This window comes from Sturnira hondurensis, unplaced genomic scaffold (genome assembly GCF_014824575.4).
Source record: "Sturnira hondurensis isolate 20B ecotype Veracruz unplaced genomic scaffold, ASM1482457v3 Scaffold0007865, whole genome shotgun sequence".
NCBI classification, from domain to species: Eukaryota; Metazoa; Chordata; class Mammalia; order Chiroptera; family Phyllostomidae; genus Sturnira; species Sturnira hondurensis.
Genome location: NW_028080496.1, coordinates 3,253,871 through 3,266,663, shown reverse-complemented (window position 1 = coordinate 3,266,663; position 12,793 = coordinate 3,253,871). Strand labels below are relative to the sequence as shown.

Genomic DNA, 12,793 nt, shown 5'->3' with positions numbered 1-12,793 from the left:
ATTATACCTGCAGGCAAAATTACATCATACAAATAAAGCTGCAAATCTTTTTTTAGCACTTAACAAATAAGTTGCCACTGCAATAACAGTATTTCAAAAGCCGCTGAACTATCTGGCTGCCAGACTGGGGCTGCTGACATGACCTGGGGAACTGTGAGAACCAGAGAGAGGAACTGCAAGCGCTGGAGCACGTGGACGGCAAACGGGTGCCTCCACCAACGCTGGGATCGGGAGCGGCCATCCATCCACATTCATGGCAAATCTCCTTGGAAAGAGGAAGTCTGCTGTAGCCTCTGGCGGTGCGGGGGCTATGGAGCAAGACGTCACCGCCCACAGGCTGCGGGGAGCGGCCCACGGGGTTCCCAGAGACCCTGGATCAAACGGGCACAGGACTCAGGACTCCAGGCCACCAACTCTTTCTGAAAGCCTTGTTTCTTTCTTTTTCTTTTTCTAATTATCTCATTTATTTTTAGAGAGGGGAGGAGGAGAAAAAGAGGGAGAGAATCATTGAGTGGTTGCCTCGAGCGCGCCCCCTACCGGGGGCCGACCTCGCCCACAACCCAGGCATGTACTCTGGGAATCGAACAGGCGGCCCTTTGGTCTGCAGGCCGGTGCTCAAACCACTGAACCCCACCAGCCAGGGCTGAAAGCCCTATTTCTTATAACTGGGAAAACTGGCTTTGTCCAGTTGTTACTTCCTTCTTTATTTCTGTGTTGCTTCTAAAACTTCAGAGGACAATCACTTCTTTGTGAAGAAAAACAAGCAAGTTTTATTCTATCTCACAAATCTAACAAGATCAAGGCTGTGTAGTTGAGTATATTGTTATACCCTGACTGTAAGGATTAGCTGGTCTGAGAACAAAAACAATTATTGCATATTAAAAATTTTTAAAGCCAATTTTAAAAAACTGTATTTTCTAGCAAAGTGTTCTTTATATATATGTATATATTGCATATATATTGCAGAATACTTATACTATATTTAGATTTAGAGGTTGAAAAAATCGGCTTCTTTTTTCCTTGTCTATGTTCCTATCCAATCCTCTTTCTTTATGGTTGAGATTATACACTTCTGAGTTCTATTCTTTACCACCTTTACCCGTCGTCATTAACATCGGAACATTTTCATATCTTAAAAAAAAGTCTTCACAAACCATTTCTAATGGCAGGAATGCAGTACCGTGATGTCCCTAGTCATTCTCTCAGGGCACTTCAGCTATTAGCAGTACCCAGCTGTAGGGTATTTACTCTTCAAGACAACACTGCTGTCACTTCTTTGCCCACGCTGCACGGCCGAGGCGCCCAGCAGAGTCCGCCACACTGCCTTCCAGGAGGGCTCCCTGGAGGAATCTGCCTCCTACAGCCCTGTCCCCCACAGTTAGTAAGAGCTTGCTAATATGAGAGGTGGAAATAGTTTCTCACTGTTTCCAATTTTAATTCTTACAATTATTACCAAAGTTGCACTTTAAAATAAAACATTTGAATCGAGTCTTCTGTATTTTTTTCTACCCAACAGTCTCTTGATAGCCCATAGGGTAATCTATTAAGTTTCCTGCCTCTCTTTTCAAATTTTTACAAGCTCTTCATTGTGTATGTGTGTTTTTTAAAGATTTTATTTATTTATTTTTAGAGAGAGGGGAAGCGGGGGGGAGAGAAACATCAACGTGTGGTTGCCTGTCACATGCCCCCAGCTGGGTACCTGGCCCGCAACCCAGGCATGTGTTCTGACCGGGGAATCAAACCCTTGACCTTTCTGTTCATAGGTCAGCACTCAACCCACTGAGCTGCACTGGTCAGGGCACTGACTTAAAAACTTTGAAAGGGTGAATTTTGTGGTCTGTGAATTATAACTCCATTAAAGATTTTTTTTGATAGAGAGAAAAAACAATTTTAGAAGTCTTAAACAAACATGTTTTTCCATTTCAGTCTTATTTTGATGCTTACTACTCACGGTGAAAACAACTTTCATGCTACACAGGCAAGTTTGCTTACATACTATCAAAGTCACTTCATGCATCTGTCTGTCTGAACCGAGGTCACCTGGCAGCCGTCCTGGTTGATCCACTTGTGCTGCACCTCGTCTCTGGCAGAATCGCTGAGCCCAGCGTGATAGGCAAGAGCAGCGAGGCCATGCTTCTGCAAGGTGTCTGCCATCGTGTCGCATTCCCGCCGGGAGAGGCAGTAAATTATCCCCGAGTCATCTGCGAAGGAATGAGGGCACAAGTCACAACACAATTCACATTTTGTTCTTTGAAATGTGTGACATGTTAGTAGACCTGCGTGGTTTTCCTACAGCAGAGGAAGATCACATGGGCAGAAAAATTGAAGCAAGAAACTGACTGGTGAGCACCGGAAACGGTGAGATCTGGCCTCCAGTCCTGTCCCTGCAAACCCCACAGACTCTGCGCTTCCTTTCCGTGGGCTCCAACAGGGGAGGGTGCTCTCACACAGACCCTGTGGGGGGCGCATGGCAACGCCGCTGCCTTCTGACTCAGTTTCCCTCTAGAAGACTCATCTAGAAAATAAAGTAGTACAAGGACTTATTCGAAAATTTTATTTAAATTTTTAGAATTAGAGTAATTTTAATGACCAACATCAGGGGCCTAATTAGGATAGGAAATTATGAAATATACTACAATTACCAAGTATTTTCTAAGTGTTTAAAAAGACATGGGAAAATGCTCAAGAGATAAAAGGTGAAGGGTAGAAACACAATATATATATAGTATGCTAACGAAGAGGAAAATGCATACAAAAATTACTGGAAGGACATAAACCAAAACAGTAACAGGGACTTGCCTTGAGGTGAGGTCTGTCTTTGGCTGCTTTCTAAATGTTCGCTGGCGAGCATGAGTTATATTTACTGTTTTGTTTATGTTGCTTTTTTAAAAAGATTTTATTTATCTTTAGAGGAGAAGGGAAGGAGAGAAGGAGAGAAATATCAATGTATGGTTGCCTCTCGTGAGTTTCCTGCTGGGAACCTGGCCCCTGCCGGGAACTGGCCTGCAACCCAGGCATGTGCCCTGACTGGGAATCGAACCTTGATCGTGTGATTCGCAGGCCCATGGTAAATCCACTGAGCTACACGAGCCAGAGCTTGTTTATGTTGTTTTTAAAGTCAGGAAATAAAAGGTATTAAGAAAAAGCCGTCTCTCTGGGGCAGAACCAGAGGCAGAGCTCTGCACACCCACTGGGCTGCCCCCGCTAGCTGTCTGGGGAGGGAGATTGCTGACTTCCTCACAGTGTGTCTCCGCGCTGTTCGATGTGTTCAAACTGATTTGTGCACTAAGTTTTAAAAACTAAACAAATACGCATAACACAACTCTCCTTTGAAAAGTGAGTTATGTGGAAAACATTGAATTTCAGATTCCCGCTCTAATTAACACAGCTTAAAGGCAGGGACGCCTAAAAGAACGCACAGAAACGAGGCCCTGTCCCGGCCACGCAGCGATGGCGGCCAGGGGAGAAACACTGAAGCCACAGCTGCACCGCAGGGCTGGGGCAGGGAGCACTTAGCATTTCATTGTTACGGTTTATTGTTATCAAACCAAATGAGATTTCACCATGCCCAGAACTGAGAGGGGTGATATTCTGCTCTATACATAGCAAGTTGGTGCTATCATAATGAGAAACGTTTAGTGTGCAATTTTATATATTCTATTGTGCTACTAGAAAGACATTTATCTTCCAGACACAATTCATCACATGGCTGTACTCACATGGGTGATGCTTTCTGATCCATTCCAAGCAATCGTACGCCACCTTTTTAGGCTTTTTGGGTAACACATAGTATTTCAGATTATGCCTGTTAAAGCTCATGGTAAACCTAAAAAAAGTCCCAAAGATGAGATTTAGTTATGAGAAAATACAATTTTAGCCACCCTTAAAAATTAAATGCTAGTGTTTTTAGAGTGCAGACCTAATTATCAGGTCATGCAAAACCGAATGTCGTCACCTGAGCTCACATGATGGAACGCTGACCCCTCCATTCTTTCCTTCCAGCGGCAAGTTCCTCGGAAGACACGCTCCCTGCCGACTAACCACATATTCCATTTGTTCTCGGCACCACCATCCTTGCTTTCCCCATTACCATTCTACCGAAACTGTTTTCTCAAAGCTTTTGAAACGAAAGGTGACAGAACTACGACTGGGTCCTTGGCCCAGGAGGGACCCTCCACTGCTCCAGGCCCCACCATCTCTATAGAAAGAACCAGTTAAACTCAGAGCACAGACACCTCCCCGTGCCTGGGCTGACGGTGAGGCCACTGCTGTTACAGGGCGTGGAGACCAGAGGGGGAAGTTCGGGGACTACCAACCGCGGCTCTCTCTCTTTGTATCTAAATCCAGGCTAGTCCAGGTTTTGTAGCCATCTGTACCATAAATGTGTTTGGTTTCTGGACTAACGAATGCCTTGCTTGTGGAGGCCGTAGTAACCCTCCCCAGGGGCTTGGTCTTTTTTCAGATCTCATCCTCCCTGACTTCTCCACCAGGCCACATGGTTGGCTATCCTTACCGAAAACATACTAGCTCTCACAAGTTTATATTCCCTTTATCTCTGATCTCCTCAACTCCTGTCTTTAAATAGTCCCGACATACCACTCCCAGGAGTCCCAACTTTTGCCTCCAGCTTAGTCCTTAAACCACTTCCATTTGCGTGAGTTTACAATCGGGTCTGAACGCCCCCGGGGGTCACAAGGGCTTTCTAAACGCACAGGAGCAAAGACGGTGTTGAAGGGACCAGTCTGCAGACCCTCCGTTTTTACACGCACTTTTTGGCTACAAGACTGATCTTCAAATGCTCTTCTGGTCGAGACACCCTGCTGGTTACTCCTGCCGTTTCCCCTTTACAGCTGCCCCCCCCCCACTTTCTAAAACAAACAAGCCCTGCTCGTGACCCATGCTGAACTTCACTGCTGTGCACTGTTCCGGGTGTAGAAACCCCGAGAACACCAACCCCCCCAAAACTGCATAGTGCGGCTGTGGGTGGAGGAGGAACTTTCTTTAATCCAAGAACCAGGAACCCGCGGTGGGCCTTCACGTGTTTAAGCGTCTCACGTATTTCCATCGAGGGTAGGGCATAGCATCAGGAAGGAAGTCTTTCGGGCTCCAGCGGGATGCTCTGGTTTCAGACACACTGAGCGAGGTGCTGGGAGAGAAGGTGATTTTGACTGCGCAGCGTGGCTTCCTTCGCCACAGAACGCACCGCTCCAAGTTATGCCGACACTTTAAAACCCCCCTCCTCTGGTATCATTTACGCAAAACTCTCGGAACCTTCTTTCAGCGTTTGGAATGGCCGAAGGGGGTGCGGCGGATTGGGGCAAAAAAGGCGGCAGGTGAAAGACTGATAAGTCCACGCACTGTTTGATCGTTCTCAGCTCGTCGCTTCCGTGGAAGAAAAGGGGCCACTGACTCACCTGACAGCTCGGGGAGGCCCGCGTGGCGGCCGTACAAACTCAGAGACCTAAAGTAACCAAAAGACGGTCTGAAACTCACTGACTGGAAGGAGTTCCTGGCGGGCAGTCCTGTCCTAGGCTGGTACCTCTCCTCCCTGACACTGTCGTTTGTTTGCATCTGGGACAACAGACCTCCGGGAAGTGGAGATCATCTCCTTTTTCCAGACCCCTCCGAGCAGTCTCCCTTCAGAGCAGGGACCGCCGGTGCCCCCCACTGTCATCTCTCTGCACACCACTTGCACACCACCTCTGTGCGCTGTGGACATTCATGGTGAACTGCGGTGTACCCCCTAGTGTAGAAGAAGTATGTGTCTCTCCGCTCTACCTTTTATCCAGCCCCAGAGATTTCCCCACTTTTCTCCTGCCTCCCTCACCTACTTCCAACGGGCTTCTTGTGACCCCCATGCCGCCTCCTCTGACGGTAATACATAAAATAAGGTGTTAAAGTGCCACTGTCCTGAGCATTTCTCAGTCTGCGGAGATTCTGCTTCCCAGCGACTGTTGTCAGTTTGACTCAAATACACCCCCAATTCTCTACATGTCTGAATGTTTCTTACGTTGAAACGTACCATCACTGCCACAGCAACGGGGATGGACTGCAGTCCTGATACCATTATAGCATGGAAAGGGTTGCTCAGGAACCACAATGACGTACGTACATAATCTCAAAACGTATTTGAGTCCATCTGGGCGTAAGCTGGGGGTGGCAGGGGTCTCCCTCCCAACAGGAAGCTGAAATGGCTCCTCACAAGAACGGCCTCAACGCCTTTCCCACATTTTACCTCACGCTTCAATTTCCAAACAACGCTTCATACATTAAAAAAACGAAATAAAAACAGTCTCAGCGACAAAGACAACAGCAATGCTGGCAGAACACAAAATGGCGCGGCGACTTTGGAAACAGCCTGGCAGTTCTGCGAAAGGTCGAAAACAGCGTTGCCACACGCCCCGCCAACTCCACGCCTGGGCCTGGACCCACGAGAAATGGAAGCAAAGGGCCACGCAAAGGCTTGTGGGTGAACGTCCACAGCAGCCTTACCCATAACAGCCAAAAGGCCAACGACCCCCATATTTCACCAGGGAAGGAATGAAATGGGCTGTAGCCAAGCAATGGGATACTATTCAAGAGTAAGCTTTGAAAACAGGATGTGAAGTAAAAGAAGCCACTCACAAAAGACAACCTGTTCGATGATTCTATTTATAACAGGTGTTGCCCAACAGGCGCATCTAAAGACAGAAGGTAGATCAGTGGTTGCCTGTGTCCCGCAGCGAGTGTGAGGGAAGAGGGGGATTCACTACCAACAGATATGGGTGTTTTGGGTTTTTTTAAGATTTTACTTTTATTTGTAGAGAGAGGGGAAGGGAGGGAGAAAGAGAGGGAGAGAAACAGCAATGTGTGGTTGCCTCTCACATGGCCCCACTGGGGACCTGGCCTGCAACCCAGGCATGTGCCCTGACTGGGAATCGAACCAGCGGCCCTCTGGTTCGCAGCCCACGCTCAATCCACTGAACTACACTGGCCAGGGCTTGGCTGTGGGTGTTTTGGCAGGACAAGGAAAACGATCTAAAATGGACTGTTGTGACGGCTGCACAGCTGACCGCACCACAAACCACTGCCTCGTACACTTCAAATAGGCCGATCGTACGGTATGTATGTTCTATCTCAAAAAAAAAATGGGTATGTTAAAACATTTGACATGAAAATCTGAACAGTTTTTGATTTGTGACATAATTGAGGAAAACTTTGAAATGTTTACTACTTTAGTCAGGCAAATTACTTTTACTAAAAATAATAAAATGACATGATATTAGGACATCAAGTTGTGGATCTCAGATCCAATTAAAACCAAAACAAGTCTCCGCACAGCAAATGGACTGCTAAAGCGCAGCAGATGGGCCACGGACTAGAAGCAGCGTTCCCACAGTTTGTGGGGGTGAAAAGGAGACGGCTCTCGGCGTTTATTACATAGAACAAATCTCACTTGGCCGGCTGGAGAGTGGTACGTTTAGAACTACCACACGTTCCAGTCACAGACACTTACCATCAGTTGATAACGGATAGCTAAGATGTAAATGCCCCTACATTGGGGGATGGCTGCACAGCTCTGTGAAAATAAAGTAATAAATAAAAATTAAGAAACCCACCCACGAAACTAACCTTTACATGGATGAATTTTATGGCGTGTCCATTCCATCTTAAGGTTTTGTTTTTGAAAAGAAGTGTTGGACTCCGCTGTATCTCAGTAAGGGAGTATTGACGTGGCCACCAAAAATCAAACTATCGTGGGGTCCAGGGCGTCAAACTCATGTCATTTCAAGTGATGTGGGAGGAAATGGAATCAATTTGTACTCAGCTCTTGTTGCTTTTGGAACTGAAATACTTGTCACAAGGCTATGTGACAAGTTTCTGTGAATTGAAAAACTGTCAGAATTTTCTTTTTTGTATGTAAGAAAAGAAGTCTGATTTGGCTGACTGTTGTGGCAACAAAAACTGGATTTCCCAATCCGGTAATACAGTAGTCATGTCCCATTACCTGAAAGTGCTGAGCAGTAGCCACAAAGTTTGGACAGAAATGTAATTTAAAAGCATGTCACAATAAAACATATGTCAAAAATACATTAGAAGTGTACTGAATCTTAAAGTATTTTGATTCCCCACATCTTCTGAATATATTGGATACAAGGTTCCTTTCTGTGGAAGTGTAACAAGAATACTTAATAGTCACTAATACTTAATAGTCATTGGTGATGCATTTTTAAAGGGTATATTCCCCAGAAAAAGTGAGTAACGGATGATCTGACTTATTACGCCAGTCAGATGGTTTATAATTCTTTGCTTTCAACAAAATTTGGAGGGCCTAATTGAGTTTTCAGCTGAAATATCATTAAAAATAAGTTTTCAGGACAGAGCATTATGTAATTTTGGCATATACGTCAGAAGGAATTCAAATAATTGAGTGTTATTAGTACAATAAAATGCCTTCCATTCCCATCTCCACGTTTAAGTGAGCAATGTTTCTCAATGCTTACATCTATAAAAGACATTTGAGCCGACTGAATTCATTTGTAGATATATAAACGAATTAAAGAAAGTCCTATCTCCATAAGTTACACATTTCCAATAAAAATTTATGCTTAAGAATTATTAAAAAATATATACATGAATTGTGGCCCTGGCCACTGCCACGCTGCCGCCGCCCTCCGACCAGTGTGGCCGCTAGTCTGCTGAGCCCCAGCGGAAGGGGATGGGCTGGGCTGGCGGGCAGCGGGTGAGGAGACGGGTCTCTCTCTGCACCAGGCTCCTACAGAGCGGACGGCCTGCAAACCAACAGGCAGCACAGCACCCTGGAAGGAACTGGCTACCAAAGCCACGCTCGAGAGCGCGCCCTCTGTCAGAAGGGTAAAGAAACCTCATCATGACAGGCCCGACATTGTGGCACTTCATGAAATCAGACCTTACCGGAAGCCCACTGAACTTCTGAGGTGCAAACTTGCCTTCCAGTGTCTGGTACAGGACACTGCTCAGGACTTCCAATCGCACCCGTGGCTCCGGCGTGCCGCTACGGGCACTCTGCAGGAGGCAAGCCAGGCCTATGAGGTTGGCGTGTTTGAGGACACCCACCTATCCGTGCCAAGTGTCTAACAATTATGCCAAAAGACAGCCAGCTGGCACACCGTGTGCGTGGAGAACGTGCTCAAGAGTCCACTGTGAAGCGAAACATTTCATTCACAAAAAGGTTTCTCTTCTTTCTGTTACTGGTAGTTCTGAACATTAGATTTTTTTGCCATGGGGTCAAAAGGTACCTAAGCATATGATTGCAAGTGGAAAACAGGGCACAGAAATCAGGTATTAATGGTTTTCCCACTTTTATTTGTGATTTTTTTAGTGTAAATGCAGGAACATGGGGCATTAATGCAAGTCAAAACGTTTCAGTGAACGAGTTTCGGCAGCTCAACTTTATAACAACTATAAATACGCCTGTTAAATTTTTGTGGACAATGCAAGTATTTGGATTTTTGAAAACCAAGTTAATTTCCTATTGATGGCAACTAAATGTTTATAGCTTTGTTATCATACAGTAGATTCCATCTATTCACTTTACTTTTCTGAGTTGTTCCTACACGCATGTTTTTTAATGTTGTCTTTTGTTTTCTTAAGATTTTATTTGTTTTTAGAGAGAGGGGGAGGGAGAAAGAGAGGGAAACACTGATGTGTGAGAGACAAACTGGCTGGCTGCCTCTTGCACGCCCCCCACTGGGGACCTGGCCTGCAACCCAGGCATGTGCCCTGACCGGGAACTGAACTGGCGACCTTTCTGCTTACAGGCCAGCACTTAATCTACTGAGCCACACCAGCCAGGGCTTATTATGGTTATGCTAACTATCTATATGTCTGTCTCATTTCCCCAGTTCATATTTTAAAATGCTAAGGAAAAGGAATAAAGTCTATTTTATTATCCATCTTGTATCTCCCAAAAGGAAGAATAATATCACAGACCAGCATCAGGAGAGGAGCAGGGGGCCAGGGCTCCAACCCTGTGGACACCTGGCTTCTCCAGGCCCACGGCGCACCGCACCCGGACGAATTCCACCCAAACCAGGGGCTTGTGCAACAGAGAGGATTAAAAAATATATATATAGTACCAGAAAAGTGTTCGTTAAAACCTTTTACTTCCGCTAAGGGATTTAAACCTCCCTAAATATAGAAGTGCCAAATATATTAAAGACTTGCCCAAATTTTCACATTTTACCCACATTTACCAAAATTCCTCCATATGTTTCATTTATTCATCCTTACCTAGTGCCAATTATGCACAGGGCGCCACATGCTACACTCAGGAAATGGATAATCTATTGCCTTTGCAAGCGGATCCCCTCCCCACACCACTAGGAAAGACAGGAAAGGCGTCTGCTTCTAAATGCGTATGTGCAACGTTTACTCCACCACAAGGACAAATTCTATACTTACAAGAAGTTATCCAAAAGGTGAATCGAACTTACCTAATTTTCTTTTAACTATGGGTATTTGGCAAATTAATCTTTCTAATCTAAAAGAACAGAAGACTGCTTCTGGCATAAATTGATGGAAAAAAGCTAAAAACATTGCCTATTTTAAAAAAAGCTTCCATAGACCGATGTAGTATTTGCAGAAGCAAATTTCTAGCATGCAGGTCAGATTTTAGGTATTAGTGAAAATACCTAAAATCTGACACCTTAAATATACGTGATGTTTATCCATTATAGAACCAAAGTATATCCCCCCCAATTGGATACGAACCACCCTCTGCAAGGAAGATTAAAACACTCCATTCTCAGTTTTGTGATCGCACACACACACACACACACACACACTTTTGAGTGACCACAAATCAAGGACGCCACTTTAATCCGCAGAGGCCTCTCTGTAGCCGCCTTCCTCTGGTGACCCCCCGTGTCCTCCGTGCCTTGTTTCCAGTTCTTCTGGCGACGCCCTGAGAGAGGCTGTTACTGTTTTTACTAATTGCAGTGTTTATAGAGCCAGCATATTCTCTTTACTTCCAGATGAACAAAAGGGTGTGCTTTTAAAAATCACCCCAATATTTTAGTCATTATTCCTTCAGGCATTCCTCAAACTCAAAGCACCATTAACAGACTGGAAGGAAAAAATATTTTAAACTTTGTACACAACAGCTATTAAGTGCTGAGTGAACGAACCTATCAAAGAATGCACCTGTGTCTACAAACTCACACAGAGGTAGAAAATGATCCATTACAACCTATATATGTGGGCTATTTCTCTGCTGTAGTTTTTATTTTTTGTTTAATATTTTATTTATTCATTTTGAGAGAGAAGGAAAGAGAAGGAGAAAGAGGGGGAGAGAAACATCAATGTGTGGTTGCCCCTCATGTGTCCCCCACTGGGGACCTGGCCCACAACCCAGGCATGTGCCCTGACTGGGAATCGAACGGGCGACTCTTTGCTTTACAGGCCTGTGCTCAATCCACGGAGCCAAACGAGCCAGGGCTAGATTTTATTATTGAACAATTATGGATTTGGTGCCAACAAGAAGCCCTGCACTGTTGAGATGAAAACAAAGTGGAAAAGCTGTTATACACAGTTTCTGGACTGTTTCCAACATTCTGGATGTCACTGGGGCCTCAGGGAAAGGACAGAGCGGGGCCACGGGTTCACGTCGTGATATACACGCTCAGATGGGTGGGAGTCAAAGTCGGATAAATGAAAGCGAACTTCTTACTAGGGTGACCCCTGGTCTAACAGGGACAGCACGCACTTTGCCCCTACTTACAAAATAGGTACCGGGAGAGAGTTTTCATTTCTGTGAGGGAAGCAAAGCCCCAGGGCCCTGGTTTCCAAATTTTGCTGCATGTTGGAATCACTAGGGGATTTTCAAAAACACACTGACTTCCAGCCCCCAAATTCTGACTTCACTGGCACCGGGCACAACCTGGGCGCTGGGATGTGTAAAGCTCCGTACAAGGTTATAACGGATGCCCTTCTGAGAACCACCACCCGGGGCTTTAGGTTCATGCCTTTGAACCACTTACACTTGAGGCCGGAGAATCTTCAGCTGAGTGAGGATGTCCTTCTGCACCCTGGGGTTAGCTGTGGCAGTGAGAGCCATCACCGGAACAGAGGGGAACTTCTGGCGCAGCATATTCATCCTTTTGTAATCTTGACGGAAATCATGTCCCCACTGGAGAGGAAAAATACATGCTTTTCAGACTGTTTGAATCTTCCCTCCACACAAACAAAGCAAACACCACTCACTGCCCTCCGAACCACCTATTCCTCAGTGAGACAGCACAACAGCTCACCCAGTGTTTTTTTTCCCCTTCTATTCTGAAAATATACATACAGTCGGTAGTATATATTTATCACTATTTCAAGACATAAAAAGCATTTACCTGACTGACACAGTGTGCTTCGTCGATAACAAACCGCGCCAAGAGCCTCCTCTCGTACAGATTCTCCAGAGTAGAAATTAGTCTGTTGCTCGCACAGACCTAGACCAGAAATGGATTCAACATTTATACACCACGTCACCCCAAGGATTCTGTCGTCTTTAAGTTCCACTACCACTCCAGCTGCATTAAAACCTTCAGAGAAAAGTTCTTATTCCAACCTATGCGGAGCTTTAGCAGAAGTAACAGAAAATAGCAGAGACACTTCAGAATGGTTAGCAACCAGTTATGTACCAGGTCAGTGGTTCTAACGCTTCTTCCTGGGTCATAATACACCTGAAGGCCGTGTTTACACTGGGGACGTGTTACAGATATTTTCCTTGCATGCATGATACTTGGGTGGGTAGGGGGGTACACACTCACACACATATTTATGT

At 45.4% G+C, this 12,793-nt stretch overlaps 1 protein-coding gene across 2 annotated transcripts in view; it reads right to left on the bottom strand.

Moving 5' to 3' along the window:
* Nucleotides 1–12,793, bottom strand: part of BLM (BLM RecQ like helicase) — a 57,018-nt gene that overhangs the window by 21,094 nt on the left and 23,131 nt on the right. For both annotated transcript variants that reach the window (XM_037053566.1, XM_037053567.1), the window contains exons 11-14: nt 12,360–12,458; nt 12,000–12,148; nt 3,720–3,826; nt 2,041–2,201 (exon numbers count right to left, since the gene is read on the bottom strand). In XM_037053566.1, the coding sequence (XP_036909461.1) occupies nt 2,041–2,201; nt 3,720–3,826; nt 12,000–12,148; nt 12,360–12,458 (516 nt within the window). The remainder of the gene's footprint in view (nt 1–2,040; nt 2,202–3,719; nt 3,827–11,999; nt 12,149–12,359; nt 12,459–12,793) is intronic.